This window comes from Cariama cristata, unplaced genomic scaffold, assembly GCF_000690535.1.
Source record: "Cariama cristata isolate BGI_N322 unplaced genomic scaffold, ASM69053v1 scaffold5224, whole genome shotgun sequence".
NCBI classification, from domain to species: Eukaryota; Metazoa; Chordata; class Aves; order Cariamiformes; family Cariamidae; genus Cariama; species Cariama cristata.
In genome coordinates, this window is record NW_009613377.1 from 49,617 (window position 1) to 74,561 (window position 24,945).

At 37.5% G+C, this 24,945-nt stretch overlaps 1 protein-coding gene across 1 annotated transcript in view; it reads right to left on the minus strand.

The window, feature by feature from the left end:
* The window catches only part of LOC104160764 (solute carrier family 12 member 7-like), a 50,805-nt gene extending 40,469 nt beyond the window's left edge, over positions 1-10,336 (minus strand). The window contains exons 1-6 of the mRNA XM_009698979.1: positions 10,300-10,336; positions 9,239-9,333; positions 6,853-6,975; positions 4,179-4,325; positions 3,370-3,424; positions 2,170-2,300 (exon numbers count right to left, since the gene is read on the minus strand). Of these exons, the coding sequence (XP_009697281.1) occupies positions 2,170-2,300; positions 3,370-3,424; positions 4,179-4,325; positions 6,853-6,975; positions 9,239-9,333; positions 10,300-10,336 (588 nt within the window). The remainder of the gene's footprint in view (positions 1-2,169; positions 2,301-3,369; positions 3,425-4,178; positions 4,326-6,852; positions 6,976-9,238; positions 9,334-10,299) is intronic.
* Positions 10,337-24,945: the final 14,609 nt, after the last annotated feature.

Genomic DNA, 24,945 nt, shown 5'->3' on the forward strand with positions numbered 1-24,945 from the left:
CACACACACCACACAATACTTGTGTCTTGTGGTTATGACAGGCGTCTGTTCTGAGGTCTTCTGCAGATATAACATCCTGGGAGGCTTTTTACTTTGAATTCCGTAGCTGAACCCCATACATGTTTATTAGCAATACATAACAAGCATGACTCTTAAGGAAGTAGAACAGGGCACCAAATCCAACCCACAATGTGACATGGTGCTAGTGTTGTTAATATAGATCAAATCTCACAAGCTAGCAGTAGTGAGTGAAGACTATCTCTAATTTCAAATCCAGGCTTTTTTGAATTTATGACATGGGTCATGGTAAGTAACAAGGAGGAAGAATTCTGAAGTATCTCCTGTGCATATCTGCACAGTCTCCGATATGATGATCAGTAATTGTCTGGCCCCTCCTGGATGAGGCAAAGCCACAGTAGCTGGGCCATTGCCATACCGGCAGTCTTTCACAGCATCTTTACAGGAATATGAAATTTCAAAGCCAATAGACTGAAAAGGAGGAATTGGGATAGATTCTCAATTCCTGCCTCATAGGAGATGTACCCTTCACATTCTCCATAATCTTTCATTGGGCAGCAGCTTTCCCCAGTGCATACGGCAGTGCCAAGCATTGTAGAAGCTGAAAAGTTTCTCTGAGTTATCTTGGGAATGCTTGTCTGATGCCAATCCCACAGACTTTCATTTGGAAGGAGAGGAGTCCTCCTAGATCTTAAGAAAACATGGCTTAAAAGGATTTATGCCATACTTACCTAGAGTAAGCAGCTCTTCCAACAGAAATGTAGAGCCACCTAGGTGTGTTGACTGCTTACTATAAAGCAGTTGCCAGATTTAAAAATCTTACAGTCATGATCTCAAAATTAGAACAGTTAAATGGAAAATTAATTCCAGTAGATACAAAGTAAGTGGAAGCTCCCCTGAAGAGCTCACTAAAGGATTCAGGGCTTAAAGGCATACAGCCTGGGAAAAATGAAACAAGATACATATTGAGAAGTTAGAGCAAGATGACAAAAAAAAAAACCACCACGTTGAGAAGACGAAGGATGGGTAATACCATGAAGTCCACACCCTTGTTAAAACTTGAGTCACAAGGAAAGGAACCAAAACCTTCTTGTGTTAGATGAAAGAAAAAGAGTTGAAGAAAAGGGAGACTCCAAAGCAAAAAAACATAAACTGACTCTCAAGATAGAATCTTTAACTTTTCAAGTCCAAGTCTAAGACAACCTAAAGAAAGTGTTATCTGCATCTATGCATTTTTGTTTGGAAAAGGAGGTGAGGACATACAGCACAAAAGCAGCATAAGACATGGACCAAACTTTTTGTAAGTTTGCTGAGGTGTACCATGAACATATGCAGATAAATATTTAAAGAAGAAATTAATTCCTTCACACTGTAAAGAACCTTTTTCTGTTTCAAACTAAAATAACTGACTTCGCATCACTAAATCCAAAATACATTTCAGAGGCTCTGAAAACAGGCATTGTCGATTATGACTTAATCTGCAATCTAATGTGACATTTCACTAAGGACTGCATTATTTCTTGTGGTATACAAGAGCTGTAATTTTAAGTTGCTACAAAAAAAATCACCAAATTAAATCTTAACATGTCTCCAAAGTCTACCTGTTGATCTGATGTTCTTTTCTGCAAAATCTACTGAAATATTTCCTATTTCTTTTTCATCTCTAGTTTATATCTCCAATTTGGTCCTATACCTTTAGTTTTGCCATTTTAGGTATGTGTTACTAAAATTAATGAAGTTTTCCTTGCAACTCTTCAGGTATACAGTAGCACAGGCATAATTTACGGGACATTTGGTATTCTGAACATGAAAAGGTGACAACAAATATATTGCATCTGGTACAAATTGGTAAATGTCAGTTACCAAGTTCTGTTTTACTTTAAGTAGGACAAACTTACAAAACAGCCTTTAATTTATTTTTGTAACAGAATTTTTTTTCCTGTATTTTTTTCTGATATTTTTTGTATCAGAATTTTTTGAACTTTTTCAAATAGTGACAAGTGGAGCAAGACTAAATATTGACATACTGGAAATAGAGTATCAAAATATTTAGAATCACCAAACTAGAATGCATTTTAGGCCAAGTGCATTCCTCAGCCATCTCCCAAAACAGCCCAAATATATTTAGTCTCAAGAGAAACTAGTACTTACCAATAAAATTTCAATGGTACCAAGAATATACATTGCTCCTGCAAAGGTTGTACCCAAGTAGAAACAAAGTCCCACTGCTCCACCAAACTCTGGCCCTAAAGATCTTGAAATCATGTAGTAAGATCCTCCAGCTGTAAATTTAAAAACAAAACAAGACTCCAACCTTTCAGTAGAGTACAAAAATTTGAATCATTCAACCAACATAATCAAGATAACTACTGCATGCATCTCTATGTTCACACCAGAACTGTATTCAATGTCTATACCAACTAGGCAGTTAGAACATACATTTCAAAGTGAATATCTCCATGTGAATTTTCTGGGGAATAGAAAGTAAACACTAAGGGAAAAAAAGAAGAAAAAATCCACAGGCTAAACAATCTAAAAGTAAATTAAGAAAAGGATATACAGGTATAAATAGATAGGACTCAATCTTTAATTTCTAACCTCAAGCTGTTCACAATCAAACAATAAACTTCCAGAATAACTTCTTCATGAAATAGGGACAAAAGAGAATTTGTCTCACTAATATGTATTCTCTCTCTTTTCTGTACATGAAACCATTACCACTTCCACTACAGGCTTTTTTTTTTTTTCAGTACCATTTAAACACCAGTATCATCAATTAACTTGTTGAGAAACTGAAAAGGATAAGAGCTTCAAAGACTAACTGATTTTGCATCTTAAAAAAAAAAATGCCTTAATAATTGAAGATGAACAAACTCATCTATTTATCCTGAAAATTTAAGGACATGAGCATAACCTAGAGTGCTTACATAAAGATTTCTGCCAGCAGACTAGCTGTTACTCTTGCAGAAAACAACATAACTAGCTCCAGTGTTTAGAAATGGAGTCTATGCAAATTCAGGAAAAAAAAAAAAAAAGCAGTGTTATTTGTAAATTTAGAAAGAAATCTGCTTTGCATGAAGACAAGTCTCCATTAGTTCAAATCACAACATCTTTCATTCAAACAGAAGCAAATGATTGATGACAAAAATGTGGGAATGTTCATCATTCCCAGAAGGTATAGTTAAATGATTGGATCTCACCTTAAAAAGCAATTTATAAATCAGTTAAAATAAAATATGCACTTGACACAAAAGCATTACTTCTGATGTCTCAGACTACAGTAATTTCTTATCCCAGCTTTAAACTTCCATCATTTGACCATTCACCATTTAAGATAAAACTCTTCATTACCTGGAACTACACCGTTTGTTGCTATTGCACTCATTGATATTGCAGTTAGCATAGTCTGTGGAAAGATGAAATAGAGGAAGTTTAAAGTACTGCAAGTTTTTTGAAAGATGGGGCAATACAAAGCGATCAAGTAAAACTAGGACTTTTTTTTTTTAAATTAGATGTTACAGCCACCAAAAATGAATATATCTTTGGTTAGGGATATCCAAGTAGATTAAGTACTAAATTTTTCACTAAAAGATTCAGTTAATTTAGATGTTTGAAACAGCCTTTAAAAAGAATGGGAAGAATACAGACTACTGAATACACTTGAAATAAGATGTTCGTTATTCCAATTCAATAGTAGTGACAAACTGATCAAGTGCCATTGTTTTGACAACATCATCTACCAACGATCTCACATTAGAATATTAATTTATGGACATAATGATGTTGATTGATTTGTAGTTTATATTTCAGTTTGTTCTGAAGTTGTGAAAAGCAGAACCGTTCAGATCTTAATGCTAAACATTAAATATTTGCTAAAAGCTGATTTAATAAAATCCATATAATACTTCAAACAAAAGCTTACTGTGATCAACTCAAAAGAACCTCCATACAGGCTAGAATGACACACATGACACACTGTGCACATCTCTCTCTCCGTCGATCACTCTCTCTCTCCATCGCTCGACCTCTCCATCCCACATCTCTCAATTCCACTGATACTTAACCGTTATGGAGAAATCTTTCTCCACCACTCATATTAGAAGTCAGCAGTACTCTTGTAACAGAGGATTCGGAAATAGTAAAGCAAAAGGTTAACTTACACAAGCACAACACATGAACACGATGATGAAAGACTCGAGAACTCCAGCTGTTCCCACAATCCATGTTAAACGTAGGAAAAGGATGACTCCCAAGATGTTTTGCAAGCAGGGCAGGTACACACCAATAAAAGTGCCCATACGTGGAACCTGGAAATGAAGTCAGAACATTAATTCCTTTCCCCTAAACAATTTAAGCCCACAAGCACTTTTTTCTGCAAACACTTACCACAAATGCTGCATGAACAAACACCAAGTGAAACTGAACGGTAGCTTCAGAGTGTCCAGCTTTGCAAATATACATAGGCTACTTATGTAGAAAGATTTCAGAAAAGACAGAAAACTATTTGTGATAGCAAACCCTCTTGTTCCATAGGAATTAGGATGAAACCTTGATAGGGGTATGATGCCCCTTTAACCGTTGATTACAAAGCTTTACAAACTTTCTTCTGAAATGCCAGTTACAGACTACCATTGAAGATATCTTACTGCCATAATCAAAATACCACATATATTCTGTAAAAAAGCTGATCACCAATTGCCCTGCAGCTGGCCCACAAAATAATACTCAACAATAAGTGTTTTCAACTGGGGAGGGGGTGGGGGGGGCGGAGAAAAGAAAGAGACAGACAAGGTATTATGACAGGGCCAGAAGTACAGAGCTGACTACAATTTGGTTTTGCAAAAGTTGTAAAACCTGCCTCAGCACAGTATATTTGTTTGTACTTTTTATTTGCTGGTGATCATCGTGGGTGATGACACAGATGAAAGCATTCAGGCTTCATGATTAAAGTTCCAGCCTTCTACACTTATAAAGAAATCGGGCTTTGAAATACTCAACTTAGAAGCAACAGTTATATGCAGTAGGTTTCCAGATACAGAAGCTCATCTTAAATCACAACTCAGGCTGTGAAAAAAGGCAATCAATGTAAATATAAAGCACCAATGCTTGCCTAAGTTAACAAAATTATTAAGAAAACACTAAGTTTCCGAGTACTTATAAGGAACCATGGAATGCCATTTAGACTATAATCTTTATTTTTAGCATCCTGCGCAACATCAATGCTACTGTCTCAATTACACAATTAAAAATGCTGCTCTGCCAGGCTACTATTTAACCATTCCTTAATTTCAGACGTGGAACTGAAAAAAGACACACACATCAAAATCGTGTTTTCAAGCCGTCAGATGGCGCTCAAACGAGAGTAAGTGCAAGTGAGGACACAGTGTTCATTTGGCTATTCATTTCCAGAGGGACTAACACTGTGCTAACACTAACAAAAGCCTCTGCACAGCAGCTGGACAGAGGACAGGGATGACACTAAGGAAAGTGAGTTGATCAGTGTTGTTTTTCTCCTATATCAAGCTGTATCTTCAGATGAGAAGAAACAAATACATAATAAGCACAATAAGACAAATAAAAAGAACCCCCCCACACACAAATGCAGGAGATGCAAAAAGCTAAAACAAACAGCTGGACTTTATTCCTTGCCCGTTGTCCTGGTACCAACTTCCTATACTAGTCAAGTCCTAATGCAAACAGTTCTGCTGCAAATATTCAGGTACCGTATTCTTCTAGTCAAATGATCTCCAGTTCTAACCTTACTTTCAAGCACCTTTCCATATGTGTCTTTTCTGCTATGTGCTCATTTCCTTTTATTCATTCTTATGTGCTTCCCCTCCCTTCTCCATAGCTCAGCATACAAAGTCAGCAGCAGCACCACTTCTCCTACACAAAGACAAGTGACCCCCAGTACTCTCCTCTTCCCAGTATCTACCCTAAATTTCTTAGTCACCTTGCTCAACCAGTTCCAGCTCATTATCCCTCCTTGCCCGGGAGTTTTTGTACTCTGTCAGGCCACATGTTTTTGATTCAAGCTTTCTCCTTCTGAAACACCTCCCTGCTCACAGAGAGATTAATTCAACGTCTCATTGCAGACTCCGACTGTTGCACATATTCCATTTCTACAGAGACCTAGATAGGCACTTTGGGTATCTAGTAGACAACCCTTAAAGAATTCAGTTGCTGTCTTCTAGCAAGTGCATTTAGGGATGTGCCAAACAGAGCCTTTGCCTTTCCTCCCCACTGCGATAAATATCATATTTTTGAGGTATGCAACAAAATGTTTTCTTGGAATGTGTCTATTAAGTTTTAAAAATACTTACTCCAACACACAGAAACAAGAAAGCTACTCAGAAAAAACTGTTAACATATTAACAGGAGTAAATATGCTTATGGATTTATAAGAGAGCAACCTGTTTCATCTCAAGTTCTTCTTAAATTTCAACTTCAGATAAAAACCCAGTCAATTAAAATGTATTAATAGACTAGTCAAAAAAAAATCATACTGTATCCTCACTAGTGGTGGACAAAAGGTACTGATGCTCACAGAAGAAAAGGAAGAAGAAAAGAAAGCAAGAAGAAACTAGGTGCACTGCATGTTTCAGGTCCTAGCTTTGCACACATTTTATCTAGGGCTTTTACAGCAAGGTCTTGCTAAAACATGCTAACAAGAACACTGAATTAACACAAGTCCTACTGCAACATTTCAATTTTAAATACAGTATTACAAATATCAGTCCTGTTTTTAGGCATCTACATATTTTCTTTTTAGGTTGAAAAATACTCCTCTTTGTGGCTAGCTTTGTCTCAACAACTTATTAGAAGTTTAAATACCTTGACTTCCTTTCGCTTGCTGTCTTCATCTGCTTCATGTTCCACCACACCTTGGGTTAGGTTAGTGTAGTTTGCTAGTTTATTAAGAAGAGATGACACCATGGGATTACTATCCATTTCTTCCTGTTGGGATTTTAAGAATACTGCATTTATTAAACAGTTTTTTTAAAAAGTCATGATTTTATGATACTACTTCAAACACATACTCACAGGTCAGCCTTGATTCACCCAAATCCAAAAATTAGCATGATAAAATACCAGTCAGCTTTCAACCAACAAGAGTTCTAAATTTTTATAGAAGTTTTAACACTATGTAGCTATCTTGCAATATTTCTTTCACTGTTTTACACTATCTTATAATATGCAGCTTGTACAGCTGGAATATAAGGGAAATCTAGAGAAGGACCATTGTTAATTTTAAAAATCTATTCCTATCACAGTACAGTTTTTAGGAGACTGTACTTGCAGGGTCGAGTCACTGGGGGGGGTTTCCAGCATCTTGCTTGTGTCTAGGGAGTGGTCTCACACGATTCTCTCAAGCACCAATATACTTAAGGATCAGTCTCAAGCCTACTGTTGCAGGTTTACGTATTTTATCTTAAACCATGCATACTACTTCCAAAGGATTCATTTGTTGAAAATACAGGCACATATGTGCAATTACATATAATATGCATATGTAATATTACTTGACAGAAGTCAGACCATCTTTCTTTAGTCAAATATCTGCTACAACATTGCTACAAACAATAATAAAACCCAGGAGAAGCATATACAATAAAAGGATTCCAAGAAAAGCAGAACCATGGAATTCAATCAAGTACACAAAAATCAAATATTGGAAGGAAGATAAGCAATCAGGATTGCAAACAGAAAGACAAGAAATAAGACATCTCGGCCAGAGGCATTAGGTCATGATAATCATGGTTATAATAAGCAAACTTCCTTGCAACAGTTTATACAAAAATTCAAATACAAGTCAGCTGAAAACATGAGAAGAATAAGATTGTAAGAAACATACTATAAAACATATATACTACTAAAAAAGATTAATCACTACACCAGCAATGGTGATGAAATCACTAGAAGACTTTCAAGGCAACACTACAACAGCATGGTCTATAATCTGCGACACATAAAAGATCGTCATCATTATACCATCAGGTGTGGATTTAATGTCAGTCACTATTCAAAAAATAATTGATGCAAGCATGTATTCAAAGGAGATCAGGGACAAAAAGCAGGTATGGCCAATTTATCTACACTGAGGAATACAACAGCTAATTTGAACAACAGGAAGTTTTGGACATTCCTTTATGGAACGGAGCTCAAAGGAGAGAAATTCAGTGACAAGACTAAGCTACCATGGTTTCTGTCAAAAAACAGTATGAAATCCCATACATGACAAAGAGACACAATTAATGACCAACATTACTTTAATCCTTAGCACAATCTTCCCTAAGACTTAGCGAAAAATAGTAAAATACATTATTTTGGTCATGGAGAAAGAGGGAACTGAAAGATCATGTCTTCTGTGCAAAGATATTTGAAAGGAAGAATAGAGGAACATAATAGGATGACAAGAAAATAGTGGGTAGATTGCAACAGTAAGATGGCTGAGCAAACAATGTTGGAAGAACCTTGTTTATTGTTAACAGCAAGCATCAAAGCAAGACCAGTTGATGCTGCTAGAGCAGAACAACTTAGGTTAAACTTTACTAAAAGTACTATTTCATTGCAAAAGTGGCACTTAAATGTACGATAAAAATATACTTTTTTTTCTGTAAACAATTGCAATCATTCAGTGAACTAAACAGGTATTGAACTTGCATTATAAATTAGATGTTTATATTAGAAAGTAGAAATGGCTGTGATATATTGTCCAGTTACAGTGTAGAGCATAACTAAGTCATGGCGTATCATAGTTTGTTTTATAGTTTTGCTGCTTTAAGAGAAGTCTGTGTTTCCCCTGTTCAACATGATGTATTTCCTAATCCTTTTAAAACTGAATAGTGCTTTGTTAAAACGACTAGATTTAACTTTCAGTAGCTTTCTCTAACAAGAATTTCCTGATCCTAGCCCAAAAAATTTAAATGCAAGAAGGTTTATTTCATATCTCCACATCAGTGCGTACCAAAATTTACTGTTCTTGTCTATACAGATAATGTAAAATATAGGACAAAAAAAAATCTTAGCACTTTTTTATTACATCATTTAAATCCACTGAAATGGAATGTTAGCAGGAACCAAATCACTGGAAAGTTATTAAAATTTATTTTTCCTCCACTAAACTTCAAGAGAGAAAGAAAATAGGGGTTTATTTGTTTTCATCTTACTACCAGAGCCTCAGTCAAAGGCAAATACATTTTGGGGGTATTTAACTTACCTCAAAGAGAGCCATATTCTTTCCTTCATACATGTTTCCTCTGTCCATCTCTGCACTGTTAATAAACGGACTACTTTCCCTGGCAATCCCATCCCCTGGTGGAAAAGTGCAACAATTAGAAACAAAAGGGGGAAAAAAAAAAAAAAAAAAAAAGGTATACTATAAAAGCAATAGTCAGGAGATGCTGGTTTAAGAATTGGTTCTAGATAACACTCGAAGTGGCTGCCATACACTGATGTCTTTGTCCCAGACAGACTCAACGTCCACATTTAAGGAAATTAAGTTTACTTTAACACTCTAATCTTTGTATGTTGTTCTGCCTCTTAACTATTACTTCTTATTCTTTAATACATATACTGATTTCTCCGTGCCCCATCTTTCTAGTTTACTTAAAAGCAGTTGATAATAGAACCTCACATAAACCTTCTGGGCAACAACAACAAAAACCAACCTACCTTTTCATTACTTTACTGACTCCCTCAAAAAACCCTCTAGTAGTTGAGGCAGGAATTTATGAAAAAACAATGTAAAAGGAACTCTTTTGTAAAGGCTGTGGGGACTCTTCCATGCCACGAAATTTTTATTCTATTTTATTCTATTCCTTATTGAAATAGCAGTCTTATTAAGCTGTAGCTCCCCGACCTGCTCTGGCACACCTCAAGAAATATAGCATCACTTTCACTGCCTTCCATCCAGTTCATGCAATTCAAAAGCTATTACATGTCGATACTGTCACAACATTGGCATTGCCAGTCTCAAATCCTTGCCTATGCCACTCTGCCTGTCTGCACTTTTGCCTTTAATATTACAAGTTACAGCAAGAGCACCTACACAGTCTCTTCACTACAGAATTAAGGAACAGCTGGAGAAGTTGCACTCTTCTCCCTGTGTCCTCATCTCTGTCCCCTCCAGGACATTTCTCCCCACATGAAGTCCCAGAACAAAGCTCTTGCAAACATGGACACCAGCCTCAGCACAAAGTATTATCTTGGCTGTAAGGACAGAAATAAATCTCAGTCCCTCAAGCAGATGAGTGACTACATCCCTGACGTATTTCCTACCACTCTCCATAGCTCCCTGATCCAATAGACTCGCCATAGTATCACTATACTTACTGGTATCATGACAAAGAAGCCGCATACTATCATAAGAGACTCAAAAGATAGCTATTGTCCATTAGGGCTCTAGAATTAATTCCACAATCCAGATAAGAATAGTTGATGAATTCATCCACAACTACTGTTCTTATCCGATGTACTTCCTTCTATCCATAACCCCCAGCTTTCATTTTTTTGTTTCTCCTTTTGCTTCAAGTCCTATAGCCTGGCTAGGTCTCCCTCCAGCAACAATGCTTAATGCAAGGCCAGCAGAAGGAGCACTGTGAACACAAAAGAACCTCCCTCATGGACCAGCACCTTGAGAAGTTTCACAGTGCATGGAACATGCTGGTTTGGCACAAGATTGTCTGAGAAACTGGCATTTATCCTTTAATTGGCTCCATTGTACTGAGAGAAAGGTTTGGTTAGCTTTTCCATAGACAACTAAAAGCAACTCTGTCCTTAAGCAAATACATGCTGATTCTTCTCATCACCTTGCTAAAGCATACAAGCACTAGAACTTCTTTGTTAAGACATTGTAATTTCTTCCCAAGATTTTTGGAACACTTTTTCTTTTAGCTCCATTCCTTGAAATGACCTCTTTATTTTTGCTAAAGTTTTTACAAAGCATTCATTAAAAGGCACATTCTCAAGTTAAAATAAAAATATGGTTACTTGATATTTTTCTTGCTAAGGCCACACTTCTATTGACTTTCTCACCTATTGACAGCTGGTAGCTGTACTTTCTAGATAAACATTAGTACTCCCTTCAGGGTACTTCCAATCTGTTCAGAAAGAGTTACTCTTCAAAAAAAGTGAGCTGGAGAAATTCAAGTATTGTTTTGCATTCATACAGAATGTAATGTCACTGGAGTTACTACTTCAGCGGGTATCATTAGACTATCAAAATCAAAAGGGTAGCTTGTCCATATTCACAGCTCTGAGGTTACAGAATATAGTTTTGTCTTACCAGTTCTGGAGGTAAAAATCAGTATCTTGGCACTGTACATTAAGTATTTTAAATTGTAGGTAGAAGAATAGTGAAGTCTTCCTTTATATGCTTGTATTTCTAAACAGTTACTTGGCTTTGCTCTAATAGTAAAAAGCTCAGAGCACAATGTCTCTAACAAGTATTGTCAAATGCACCCAAAAGACTTCAAAGGGAAAAAACACAGAACTTGCATTTCCTATTCTTCAAATCCTTTTTCAGTGTTTCCAACCAATATTCTACCTATTTTAAAGCCTTCTAATGCTAGTCTTCAAAATAGCCTGTCACTACCAGACTTTACAGAAGTCCGCTGTTTCTTTAATAGTGGTCTCTTTTCATATTTTGTGAATGTTTGGTACTGCATTTTTATAGTATTTGACATGATCAGCATTATCTATTTTAGCTCTCTCTGAAAGAGAAGCAATGCTGAAAAAGCAACCACAAAAATGTACTGACAAGTACTCTCTCATCTGCATTTTGTTGACTAGTCGTACAATTATGAACACCTTTGAACAAGCTCCTTTGAGTTACCAGCATTGCCACCAACGAAATCATATTGACTGTAAAATAAAAAAACAACACATTTGGGAGAACGCTTATTTAATATGCTTAGAAATACAGTAAGCCTTACAAACATGTAACTCAAATTGAGACATGTATTACACCATCCAGCAGAAAGAACTAGTTTTAGGACCTCACACAGTCAACAACTATAGTGAGGTTAACAAAATAAGGTACTATCCCAATCTTCAGCACATCCCTTCTTCAAAAAAAGGGATTCACCAAAACTAAAAAAGACAGGATTTATACTTTTCACAAATGCTGTAAATATCACCTCTGGTGCATCAAGTGGAATGGAGTAAGTAGAAAAAACTATTTCAGTTGCTTCCACTGAAGTAACATGAAACATAGAAATAGGTACTTTGTTCCACCAGTAAGTCTCAAGCCATTTATAGCCCCGTTTTAACCGTATTCCCTTGAATTCTATGAGGGAGCTTAAAGATAATCAAATCACAGAATCATTTAAGTTGGAAAAGACCCTTAAGATCATAGTCTGACCATTAATCTAACACTACCAAGTCTGCTGCTAAACCATGTCCCTAAGTATCACATCTACACATCTTTTAAATACGGCCAGGGATGGTGACTCAACCACTTCCCTGGGCAGTCTGTTCCAACACTTGACAAGCAAATCACCTTTCCCTCAATTCTTTGAAATTGCATCAACTCAAATCTCTTCTCAAGTATGGAGGTGCATTAAACATACAATAAAAGTGATAACTTCCAATGTAGTATTAGACATTCCTCTAAGCTCCACATGTCTTCAGGAATCCAATTAAACCTTCCACAATTAAAGTACTCAAGAAATCTGTACTTACTGTTGCTTGATTTCTGAAAGTAATTCAACTTATGAGGGTTTAACAGGCAAAAATCTTAAATCTGGACTACATTAGTAGTCCATCTGAGTAGTATTTCATCTTGGACCACCACCAGTGTTAAGAGATCCACAAGAAAGGCAAAATAAAACAACAAAAAAGTCTTCTATGGGCTTGATTATGGTATAGTGTTTCCTCTGTCTTACAACACACAAAAACTCACACCTGTTGATGTGACGCTCCATTCCACCCAACAAAGTGATCAAAGCCTAAGCTCTAGAACTAAATCTGTCCCCCCCCCACCCCCCCAATATATACTCTTAAAATTATTATTACCATTTTTAATCTGCTATGGAATATTCACACACCATAGGACAGCTCTGTGCTTATTGATGGACCAGTAGACAAACTAAAGCCATAACTACTGTACCTTTCCTAGAAAATACCAGACAGACTTCTATGTTGATGGGACATGAAAAAATTTCTACTCTTGATTTCTACAGATACTCAAGCACTGTGATGAGTGTAGCGCTATTTACATGGAAATTAGCTGCAACAAGTTACACTTTCTTTTCTACATGAGATACACAGCTGATAGCAGAGAAGGTAGGAGACATCTCATGTTTGGGAGGTAATTTTCAGACCGTTCATGCAGATGATCACAACGTGCACTCCCATACAACCCCAGCCTCCCAACTGTCAATGCAGTGTAACCCACACAAGTTATCACAAACCATTGCAGAGCTGTGCTAGCCTGAGGTTTAGAGCTGCCAATTTCCACACACCAAACAAAACTTATGTCAGACAGCACTTTGTTCAAATTCATATTCCTCAGAAGTTTCAGAGCAGTGATTCTCACAAACATTGACAGGTAGAATATTTTAAGGTATGTTACCAGATAAAAATTTCTAACTGGTAGATGCAAACTGCTCCATTTTATATAGTGTAAGACAGAATCCAATAGTATAGCTTAAACAGGCAGAAGCCCTCTTTGGTGGCAAAGGCCCTCTCATTCCCCTCTCACATTTACTATTCAGCCACTTGTGTCCCTGTATCACACTGTTCCTCACACAAACAGAACTATTATAAATGCAACAGTGGTGTGTACTTAACGCTGAGTTGGGAGAGAGTTGTTTTGATTTCGTTTTTATTCTTGCTGCTACTTTTAATCCAGATGAGCATGTGTGTTCACTACACAAATGCTTATGCTGTCAGTAGGGACACCATCAGTGTAGAAATAAGCAATCAGCATAAGCAAAACTACTTGCTTAGCACAGATGCCAATATTACTAAATCATACAACTATGGTGGTTGGTTCCCCCGCCTTCCCCTGAAATCAAAAGAAACAGAGTATGAAAAAAAAAAATGTGTCACAGGTATCTTGTCTTAGGGAAAGCGGCAAAGCAGGTCTTGGGGTAGAAGGAAATGATTATTTAAGTGGTCCTAAATTTGCACCAGGATGCCTGTTCAAGAGATTAAGGACAAAAATATTAGACCATGTAATCTGATTTCCTGTCTTTCCAGGGGTTACAGAATTTCATTTCTGCATTAGGCTCTATAACTTTGAAAAAATATACTGAAATTTGACCAGTGTATCTCAAAGTTTTCAGAACTGAAATAAGAAAAAAGCCCATCAATTTATCCTTATAAATGTTTTTTAATTACTGGAAAAATCTCAAACAAGTTATTCCTTATTTCTATTTAAATTTGGCTCTTTTCAAACTTCTAGCTATAACATCCCAGTACACCTTCCAAATTTAACCACTCGCAGTTAGTATTTTCTATCTGTGAAGGTAACTATACTTATCAAATCATCAAGCTTCCTTTTGAAGAATTGAAACAGTTATATTCACAAAATATTTTCCTAACCTTTAATCATTTTTGTGGCAACATTCTCTCCAGTTTTTGTTATGCAAAACAACAATTTTCAAATTTTAGAAATCAAATACAGCCTTTAACACCAGTCTCAATCATGCTATTTACAGAAGTATAATCATCACCTCTCTACTCCAAGGATCAGGCCAGCCCTCTTTACCACAGCATTAAACCAAGCTCATGTTATTCTATTCCCGTCTGACCCCTAAATCCTTTCCAGATTCACTGCTTCCTTGTTGTCCCACACTATGTTTGTCATTATTGTTCACATTCAAGAAATGTTCCTATTTACCTTTATATTCAAACACATTTTGTCCAAAAAAGCAAGTATCTACATCTCCTGTCATGTCATAAGATTTTAACATCTATCTGAAAAATAAAAGCAAGTTCTTTTTATAGGGCAAAAGAATATAGGTGGTGTTCAAAGAAGCGAGAATGATCTAAAACTTTTGAACCACACTGCCTCAAATAAGAAAGCTTGGCTATGATAAGGTATAGCTGTTCTCTAAACAAGTAGATGCGTAAAACTAAAAAGATTTGCTTCTCACTAGAAATTCCTAACTTACACGCTGCTGTCTAAAGCGGAATGCAGTTGAAGAATAATACTTCACAGAAAAGTCCTAACCTTCCATAGTTTCCAAATGGCAATTCTTAATCACAGCTCATGTACCCTGAAGTAGGTTCCAGTTAGCCAGATACGGGTGAAGAATAACAGGTTTTAATAAAAACTACAGTAATATTTTCATTGTTAGTATTCAGTCACACTAAGAACAAACCACTACAAACTAAGAATATGAAGATAAGATCCTGTCTGCACAAGGGTAAACAAGCGTTTACTACTAATGTAAATAAACTTAAGGTAAAAATACAAAGTCACTAAAACTGATTTATAGGAGTATCACGTCCAGGAAAGCTGCCTGTGGCAAAAACTGTAATTTTGTCTTTTCTGTCATGTATATTTACTTCCTATATTTCCAAATTTTTGATTGGCAGGCAACTAGAGACCTAGGACACTCTTAAAAATCCAATTTCTTACCAGTCCTAATCCAAAAGTATATAGAAGTACTCTTTAGAGCTCTAACATAAACTCAGGTTTTCAAAAGCCACTACTTTGCTTTAATTCAAATTACAAAAAAGCACCAACAACCTTGTTTGAATGCATCTTGCCTCTGAATTTTTGCATCAGATGAGTTTAAGAATTCAGTATAATCTACTTCAAAGTTGCAGGTTACTGGGCTTTTTAGTAAAGAAATGTCTAAGTATATTTGCTGTATCACCAATTTCTTGCATTACTTTTATCAACAACTAGCACAATCTATCTAAATTATCTTGAAAAGCAGAACAAGGTGTACTTAAGCTCTTTGTAAACCCCTTTACATAATGGGGGATTCTAATACTACATCCATCACTTACCTTATCAACATCACTAAATTCTAGTTTTCCTTTACTTAGGCTACTATTATAATCAAGCACAGTCTACTTCTAATGAAAACACACTACAAAAGCTCTTTATAAATTCTTTCAAACATAGCTGGAAGTACAGAATCTGCTATTCCAGTAAAAGAGTAATTAGAACCACAGTACTGTCTTTCAGAGACTCACTTGGATTTGGCCCGCTTTCTTCATAATCTTGTTCACTCATGATTAAGAAAAATCAAGTCATTCCCCGCTGCTGATTCTTCACGTATCAAGAATTGAAACAGGACACTGACGGTTGCTTCCTCTCAGCTTTGTGTAAGACCTCAAATCCTGTTTCTTACTAGTATTGGATTAATCCTGAAGCAAGTCATTAAGGCTTCATGCCGTGTGAAGCATGCACATCACACAGCCAAACTGCATGACAGTCACAGAACTCTAAACAGAATTAAGCTGGAGGATTTCCATCAGCAATAAACACCATGCTTAGTAAAATGGGCAGGATCAAGTTACTAAAACATCCCACGTCTTTTCCTAATAATAAATACATTTAAAGTTTTCTTTCCATCAAATAAATTCTCTTCAGAATACTTCCACTAAGCAGATCAGTATACATTAGCAACAAGTAGTATTAACCTATCCCAAAGATCCATCTACTATTAAAAAAGCCAGTTTTATGCATCAAGTACATACTAGCAGATCTTAAGCATGTTAACCATAAGTATAGTTGCTAAACATTGATTTTATGTAGAAAAAGCTTGCATTAATTGTACTTAAGATGTAGCAGATAAGAAACACTTTAAAATACATTCCTAGTAACTTTGTAAGCACTCCTTTTATAAAGTATTTTGCAATTATAAAGGGATCCTCTTTAAGACTGGCTACATAACTTGTTAATTCTCTTTCAAGTTAGATATATCACTGTTCTCTAGTTTATGCATTAACCTATTTCACACATTCTACACCAGCCTTAAACAACTTCATAGAAACTGTTTCAGCTCTATTAGATGGCTGTTACTGCTCAGAAGACTACTTCCTGTGGTCAAATCTTTGAATCACATCCAAAAATCTACTTTTCTCTGTGATCCTAACATCTATCCCACAAACATAGTCAACTGTGGAAAGGCTGAAAGGGATGAAGGCTCCTTCCAAGCCTAATTCCCAAAGTTCCTCCTTCCTACAACCAGCTCTGGGGCTTACTAGGCCCCTAAAAGTGCTGCTTTAACTCACTGATGCTGCAAAAAGCCTACCTCCTGTACATCCTCATTTTGATTTTTTAATTTCTTTTTTTCCCCTGGGGACTGCTTCTTGCTCCTCACCAGCAAAATAAAGTGGCTTGTGCAAGTCCTCAGCAGATGTTCCACAAAGCAAGCAAGGCCAGTAGGGGGATAGAGATGGGACTGGTCACAAATCGATGGCAGCAAGCTATTAGGTTGTTTGTCTTTACGTCCTGGTCAGCTTCTAGCAGGACAATTCTACAGGTAACAAAGCAAAGTTCTGACATATTTTCAAGGATGTTCTAAACTTTCCTTTCTGAAAGAAAGTATTTAGAAGAAAAACATGCAAGCTTCCCATTCTTCAATATCGGAATTAACCTGCTAAAAGGTTTTATTCTCTTCAAAAAGCAAGCTTGTAGGAAGATGCTTTTAATGATTTTAAAATGTTTCAAACTTGTGTGCCCCTTGTAAGAAGGTAAGAAACAGAACAAGTTTTTCATTTCTCCTTCTAGAAAGAGAGAGGATTTTTTTTCAGAAGATACATGAGTTTAGAAAGAAAAAAATCCATTTCTGCAAATAAATTACCACTCAACATCTCACCTCCCAAAGGCTCCCCAAATGATTTCCTAAACAGGCTGAATGCGGCTTACTTTTGGTTGCTATGAGTTAGCTAAAGGATACAGCTAATTAAGAGGCCTATTAAGAATGGCAGGTGTTGAAATTAGGAAGCAGATAATAAATACTGTCCAACTGACAGACACACAATTAAGCCATGCTTTCCTACAGTTGTGATTCAAGAACAAAGTTATTCAGGGAACATCTGTAAGTTTGTACACTGTTAACTCCTCATGAATCCATTTCTGAAGATTACCATCAGATCTTTAAAACTAAGTAGGTAACAGTTTTGATGCCCGAAGCTCAAGGATGGCAATTTTGAAGGTTGAGAAGCTGCCAAACAATTATAATCTCTTGTAAAGCAGGGTCAGGGCAGCATAGCAAGAACCTAGTGTTGCACAACCTAGTGCATCAAAACTTCATCCAATTTTGTAATTACTGGAAAATTTGCATATGAAATCAGAGAGACTGCAGGTTTTGTAGACTTTATGTGGTGGGTTGATCTCAGCTAGCTGCCAGGTGCCCACCAAGCCACTCTATCACTCCCCCTCCTGAACAAGACAGGGGGAGAAAATAGGATTAAAAAGCTCATGGGTCAAGAGAAGGACAGGGAGATCACTCAGCAATTACCATCATGGGCAAAACAGACTTGGGGAAATTAATTTAATTTATCGTCAATTAATAAAAAAGTAGGATAATGAGAAATAAGAACAAATCTAGAAACACCTTCCCCCCACCCCTCCCTTCTTCCCAGGCTCAACTTCACTCCCAACTTCTGTAACTCCTTCCCCTGAGCAGCACAAGAGGTTGGGGAATGAGGGTTGCGGTCAGTTCATTACGTGCCGTCTCTGCTGCTCCTTCCTCCTCATGCTCTTCCCCTGCTCCAGCGTGGGGTCCCACGCACATGAGACAGTCCTTCATGACCTTCTCTGATATAAGGTCCTTCCTATGGGCTGCAGTTTTTCAAGTACTGCTTCAGCGTGGGTACTTTCCATGTGGTCAGCAGTCCTTCAGAAACAGATTGCTCCAGCATTGGTCTCCTCATGGGGTCACAGGTCCTGCCAGAAAACCTGCTCTGGCATGGACTCCCCTCCACAGGCTGCAGTTCCTGCCAGGAGCCTGCTCCAGCCTGGGCTGTCCATGGGTCACAGCTTCCTTCAGGGCACATGTACCTGCTCCAACATGTGGTCTTCCATGTGCTTCAGGGGGGCAAAGTGCATCCCAGGGTCTTCACCACAAGCTGCAGTATAGTCTCTGCTCCAGTGCCTGGAGCACCTCCTCCCCCTCCTTCTTCACTGAATAGTCTGCATAGTTGTTTGTCTCACATTCTCTTAATAATTCAATTTTAAAGTTGTTTTATTACTAGAATTATTTACATTTAGCTCTTAGGCAATAAGTACAGTAAGAGAAGATTAGCATTTCATTCACATGAAACTAACACAATCGAGTAAAAATAATAATTTGCTGTCCATTTCAAGCACTAAGATCCTCTCCTTCACAAAAAAAAAGTTAAAACTAAAACTAAGAGGTCTAAAAGAAATGTTTAAACTGTTACAAAATGCTAAGTGATCACTTACTCCACAGTGAAGCTTAGTTTATTATCCTCAACTCCGTCTCCTTTATGTGCCCCCACTTCCCTTGGAGCTATCAATAGCTAATAGAAACACTTACATTCACAGTGATATACGTAGCTATATTAAATAGTGAAAGCATGAATTAAAGCACCTTGGTAGAGCCGGGCATACATCAGGACAGCCAATGCCCCTCAGAGCAAAGAAAATCCCTGTGAGTAACTCCCATGCCTGTGATCAAATGTCAGATATGCGTTTATCTGCAACCAGAATAATATTTTCCATTCTAACACTGTATTATACAATATGACACTGGGGTGGGGTGGGGGGAGGCCAACCAATGTGGCTTCTGTAAAGGGAGATTCTGTCTCACATCCTTAAAAGAGTTCTTTGAATGAATCAACAAGCACATGGATAATGGAAACCTAATTTACACAGTCTGTCAAGATCTCCAAAAGACTTCCGATGAAGTCGTTCTCTGAACATACTTAAGGAAATAAAGCAGCCATAGAATAAAAAGAGAAGACATTAAATAAGCCATATGTAAAAAACTGAGTAAGAAAATAGAAGTACAGCCTACTCTCAGAGATGGAGATGGTCATTGAAGTTCTGCTGGGACACATGCTGTTCCACACATTAATAAAAAACAGCAACAAAAATAAAAAAAGATGAAGTGACCAGAGAAGTAATCATAGAATCACGTGGGCTGGAAAGGACCTTTAGAGGTCATCTAGTCCAATCCCCCTGCGGTGAGCAGGGACATCTCCAACTAGATAAGGTTGCTCAGAGCCCCATCCAGCCTGACCTTGAATGCCTCCAGGGATGGGGCTTCCACCACCTCTCTGGGTAACCTGTTCCAATGCTTCACCACTCTCACTGTAAAAAATTTTTTCTTTATGTCAAGTCTAAATCTACCTTCTTTTAGTTTAAAACCATCACCCCTTGTTCTGTCACAGCAGACCCTGCTAAAAAGTCTGTAACAGTTTGAAACTATTTAGGATAGTCAAGGCACAGGCCAACCGCAGAGAGCTGCAGATCTCCAAGACTAAATGAATGTTAAACCAACAGGAAAAATTTGATGTAGAAATTTAAAACTAGATACATACATACATGAAGGAAAACAACCCTAAACCAGTTGGGCTCCAACTGATTATTACCTCTCATGAATGAGATACTTTGGTTATGACTGTTTCATAAAAACATCAGTACAATAATTCCTTTTCAAACCACAGCCCGAACATCGGGAATGAAAAGGTGAGAAAAGTCCATGTTAGACAAAGGTATGGGGGGTGGGGGGAAATAAATTCAAAAAAAAAAAAATCACTGTTTGTTCACAGTTTGATTATCATGTGCAATTCTAGAACTTCCCCCATTTCAAAACGAACAGAAGTGGAAAAAGGTCAGAGAAAGAAAGTAGAACAGTAAGTATAGAATAACTTCCATTTAAAGAATGACTAAATAAGAGTCTTCAGTTTGGAAAAAAGGCAATAGGGTTAACATGGGACAAGGTTTATAAAAACCTTGAGTGATCTGGAGAGGAACCTGACAAGTATTAGCATGATTTGATGCTTTTAATTTGATGACTGGATCAGAAAACAAACAAACAAAAGGTAATTTGCCTTTGAGCAGCAGATCTTACTGCCATAGTTTCTGAAGTGCCAAAAACATACATTAATCCCTGATTGCGTAAGAGAGTGGAAGAGAAATTCACTGAGGTTATTTAGAATGCAAACAAATTCAGAACTTAATCTAAACTCACCCAAAAAAATGAGAAACAAATCCTTTTTCATAGAAGGCTCATGTTTTTCTGGCACACAACTTGTTGGAGCCTGGAAGAGCATGTGGAAAATGGTATCATATTTGCCAACCTGTGCTCCCATACATATCCCTAGACCTGTGCCTTTAGCCAGTATTGGAAACGCTGTGCACACTACTGGCTAAGCACATGAACAGGGCAGAGGGGGATAACTGACCTGTGGAGATGAAAAAAAAAAGTGAAGACATCAGTTTGCGTTTTTTTCAGAGTACAGAAAACGGGACAAACTGCAATGGGATGAAGGAGAACATGTAATACTGTTTTTTTCTCTACAGTAAGTTCTGAACTACAGACTGGTTCTATGTTCGAGCAGAACCTGACTGAAAACACATTAGACATCTCAGTGAGATCAGTCTGTCGAGGTTTATCACTGATACTCCTTGTATTTGAAGGTCTTCAATTTAAAAAGATTTTGTAGGAGTTAGTTCTCATATTGCTTTTGACATAATACACTGCTGTTGCTAGGTAAATAAAACTACGGGATGCTAAAAATACTAGTTATGCTTTTAAACACCTGACATGTAGAGCTGCTAATGAAATAGAAATTTGATCAACTTTACAAAGTTTTGACAGGTCTATCCAACAGACCATCACTACTGATACGTGTGAAGCAAACAAACAAAAAACCTAACACAAATCAAAACCAGAATTTCTCATAAAACTTCATCCATCACTGCCTACAACAGACCGTTGTTTCCTTCTCCAACCAGTTACTATTTCCTGACTTTCCTTGTAGTGTATTATAAGCACATTAAAAGACAGAGGTGCATATGCTTTCTGCTACTTTCTGTATATTTGAGTCAGCAGGCTCTGACCCTCAACTATATTGTTCAATCCAAGCATTAATTTCCACTGTGTCCCCCTACTCTTACCAAGTACTACTTTGGCCAGTGCTATAATCCAGCCAAAGAGCCACTCGCCCAAGTCTTTCCCTCCTTCACACATGTGAGGGTGTCACATAACCAGAAAATACAAGGCTATAGAAATTCAGATGATTATGAAGGAATGAAGATCATAGAGTAACAACATCCCAGCTTACTCCATTATTACATGGATGAGCATCAGATAAGAATGTGTGAAAGGGGCTAAATAAATAAATTGGTAAGTGCTTTGCCAATAAGATACCAGAACTACTTTACTGGTGATCTAATGGCTAAAAAGCATACAGTCTCCCTCCCTTCAAAAAACAGTGTTGCGGGTTTGGTGAGGTGTTTGTTTTGTTTTGGTGGCGGCTTTTGGGTGTTTTTGTTTGTTTGGTTGGTTGTTGTTTTTTTTTTAAAACAAGGTACTAGTGCAGTCAAGGAAATTCCAGAACAACTACCTGGTATTTAAGCCAGGCAATTCAATCAAAACTGATACAATTCCAGATTCCTGAGCAATTGGAACAAAATTATAAGCTGCGCTATATAGGCTAAGGGTGAGCCAAAGGGGAAGTTCCCATTCTTTCTCTTTTTTTACTTCTATCTCTGCTCTCAGTTTTGACTAGATTTGCGGGAGGAGGGTATTCTTAGACTCTTTGCAGCACTCGCTAAGCTCAGCTCCAAAACAGGGGAAGTATGTTTTTCACTCTGCAGGAGTTTAGTTTTCTGCCAGTTTAGTACGTTGAACCAGCCCAGTGAAGTGTCTGACATCACCAAGGTCAAGTGCAGGAAAAAGGAAGGAAACCCAGGGATGTGGAAGAGGGCAGGGAAGTAAACGTTTTGCTCCCTAGCCTTTTTCTCAAGGCTGGAGAAGGGAGAGAGGCAAACACTACTTCTCCAAGCAACAGGTTTTTAGATGGGCTTCACTATAACAGCTTTTAGCTGTACTAATATTTTAGAGTTCTTTCAAGTTTTCAGAAAAATGAGTTAAGGACAAGTATTTGATTATATAGCATAAACTTAACAATTTTATGCATTACTGGTTTACATACCACAAACATCCATATAATACCCAAGGCAACGTTGTGTCATTCACTTCCCAAACCTCTGTACCCAAGTATACCATTTAATCTCCTAATGAAGTTGGAGTTCTCCGATTATATCTTGTTCACAAGTCAATGCCTTCTCTTTTCACTGTTTTCCTCTATACTCCCTATCTTACAGGCACATTAACAAGAAGTCATACATAAATTCATCCTCTCAAGTGATATAGATCCAGAACAGCAGATAATTTAAACATGTTTTGTGAATGTAGCTGCTAGTCCACAAAAATTCAACTTAATTGCAAGAAGAATTTATTTATTTTTTTTTTAATCACAACCCTAAAGGTTAGAAATAAGCCGCTACAAGAGTGGCAGTTCCACTCTTCCCCTGGGCCTGAAAAGATTTCCAAATATTCCAGTCCTTCCAAATGCTTCACATATACTCATGGTCTAAGAACTCCTGTCTATGCCTATATGTATGTTTAGTATTTTGAGGTGCCATCTGACCAAACACCACACTCCATGCCTTTTTGATTAGCTCTTCTATCATAAGGAAAACTGCCCAAACTGATTAATGCTGTACTGCTGTCATACATCCATACAGGAAATAAACTGTTGCCACAGTTTATATTATTTTGGTTTCTCTATTCCATTTAGTTTGGGAAAAAAGTGATAGTTATTAGAACACTTGCTCATTGCTTGAATATACCAAAGGAAATGAAAAGATATGTACTACATATAGTTGATGGGTAGGTAGGGGTTTCAGGGCAGAAAGCTCTGGGAGAAAACAACCCAATTTTGTCAGCTTGGTGTTTTAGTGGTTCATCTTCCTAAATCATAGAATCTTTTAGGTTGGAAAGGACCTTTAATATAATCAAGTTCAACAGTTAACCTAACATGGCAAGTTCACCACTAAACTGTATCCCTAACACCATGCCTACACACCTTTTAAATGCCTCCAGGGATGGGGACTCCACCACTTCCCTGGGCAGCCTGTTCTAGTGCTTGACAACCCTTTCGGTGAAGAAATTCTTCCTAATATCCAAACTAAACCTCCCCTGGCACAACTTGAGGTCATTTCCTCTTGCTCATTACTTGGGAGAAGAGACCGACCTCCACCTCGCTACAACCTCCTTTCATGTAGTTGTAGAATAAAGAATCTTTATGCAAAGAGAAATTAAAATAATGTAAATATATTTTGTCAAATATCTGGTTTCATCTCTTCACATTCAAATCCCACATCACATGGTATTAGCCTTATTTATCTGCGATCCCCACCACAAAAAGAAGCCATCATTATGAGGAATTGCCTCTTACAAAAACCTATCTTTTCACCCGTGATCACCTAACATCTAAACAAAAAAAATAAGAATGGAGAAATGATCGCAACACAGTGTCCAAAATAACGTGCAAGAACCAACTAGCTCTCATAGTGCTAGCAGTGATTCAAACACCATACTTGGCATTGCCGCTGCAATACGCTTCAGAAAGAGGAAGTGTTAAGGGCTTCTGAACCAAAGGAAAAAAAAAAAGTTATTGCTTCCCTAGCAGTGCTTTATCATTCGAGTGAGAAAAGCACTTATATCCCACCACCACTCGAGGACAAGCACTCATCCCACCGCACCAGAGGCTGCCCCGACCAGACCCTCACTCGCGATGCCCAAGCCCCACCTCAGGTTTGATTCCACTCCCCAAGGCGGCTTCAGGGGTAAGGCCTAGCAGGAGGCAAAGCTCCCAACACCACACCATCAGGCAGCAAACACCTACTTAACCCAAGACACGACTGGACAAATACCTGGAGCAAGCCAGGTAACTCTGCTCTTCTCCACAGTC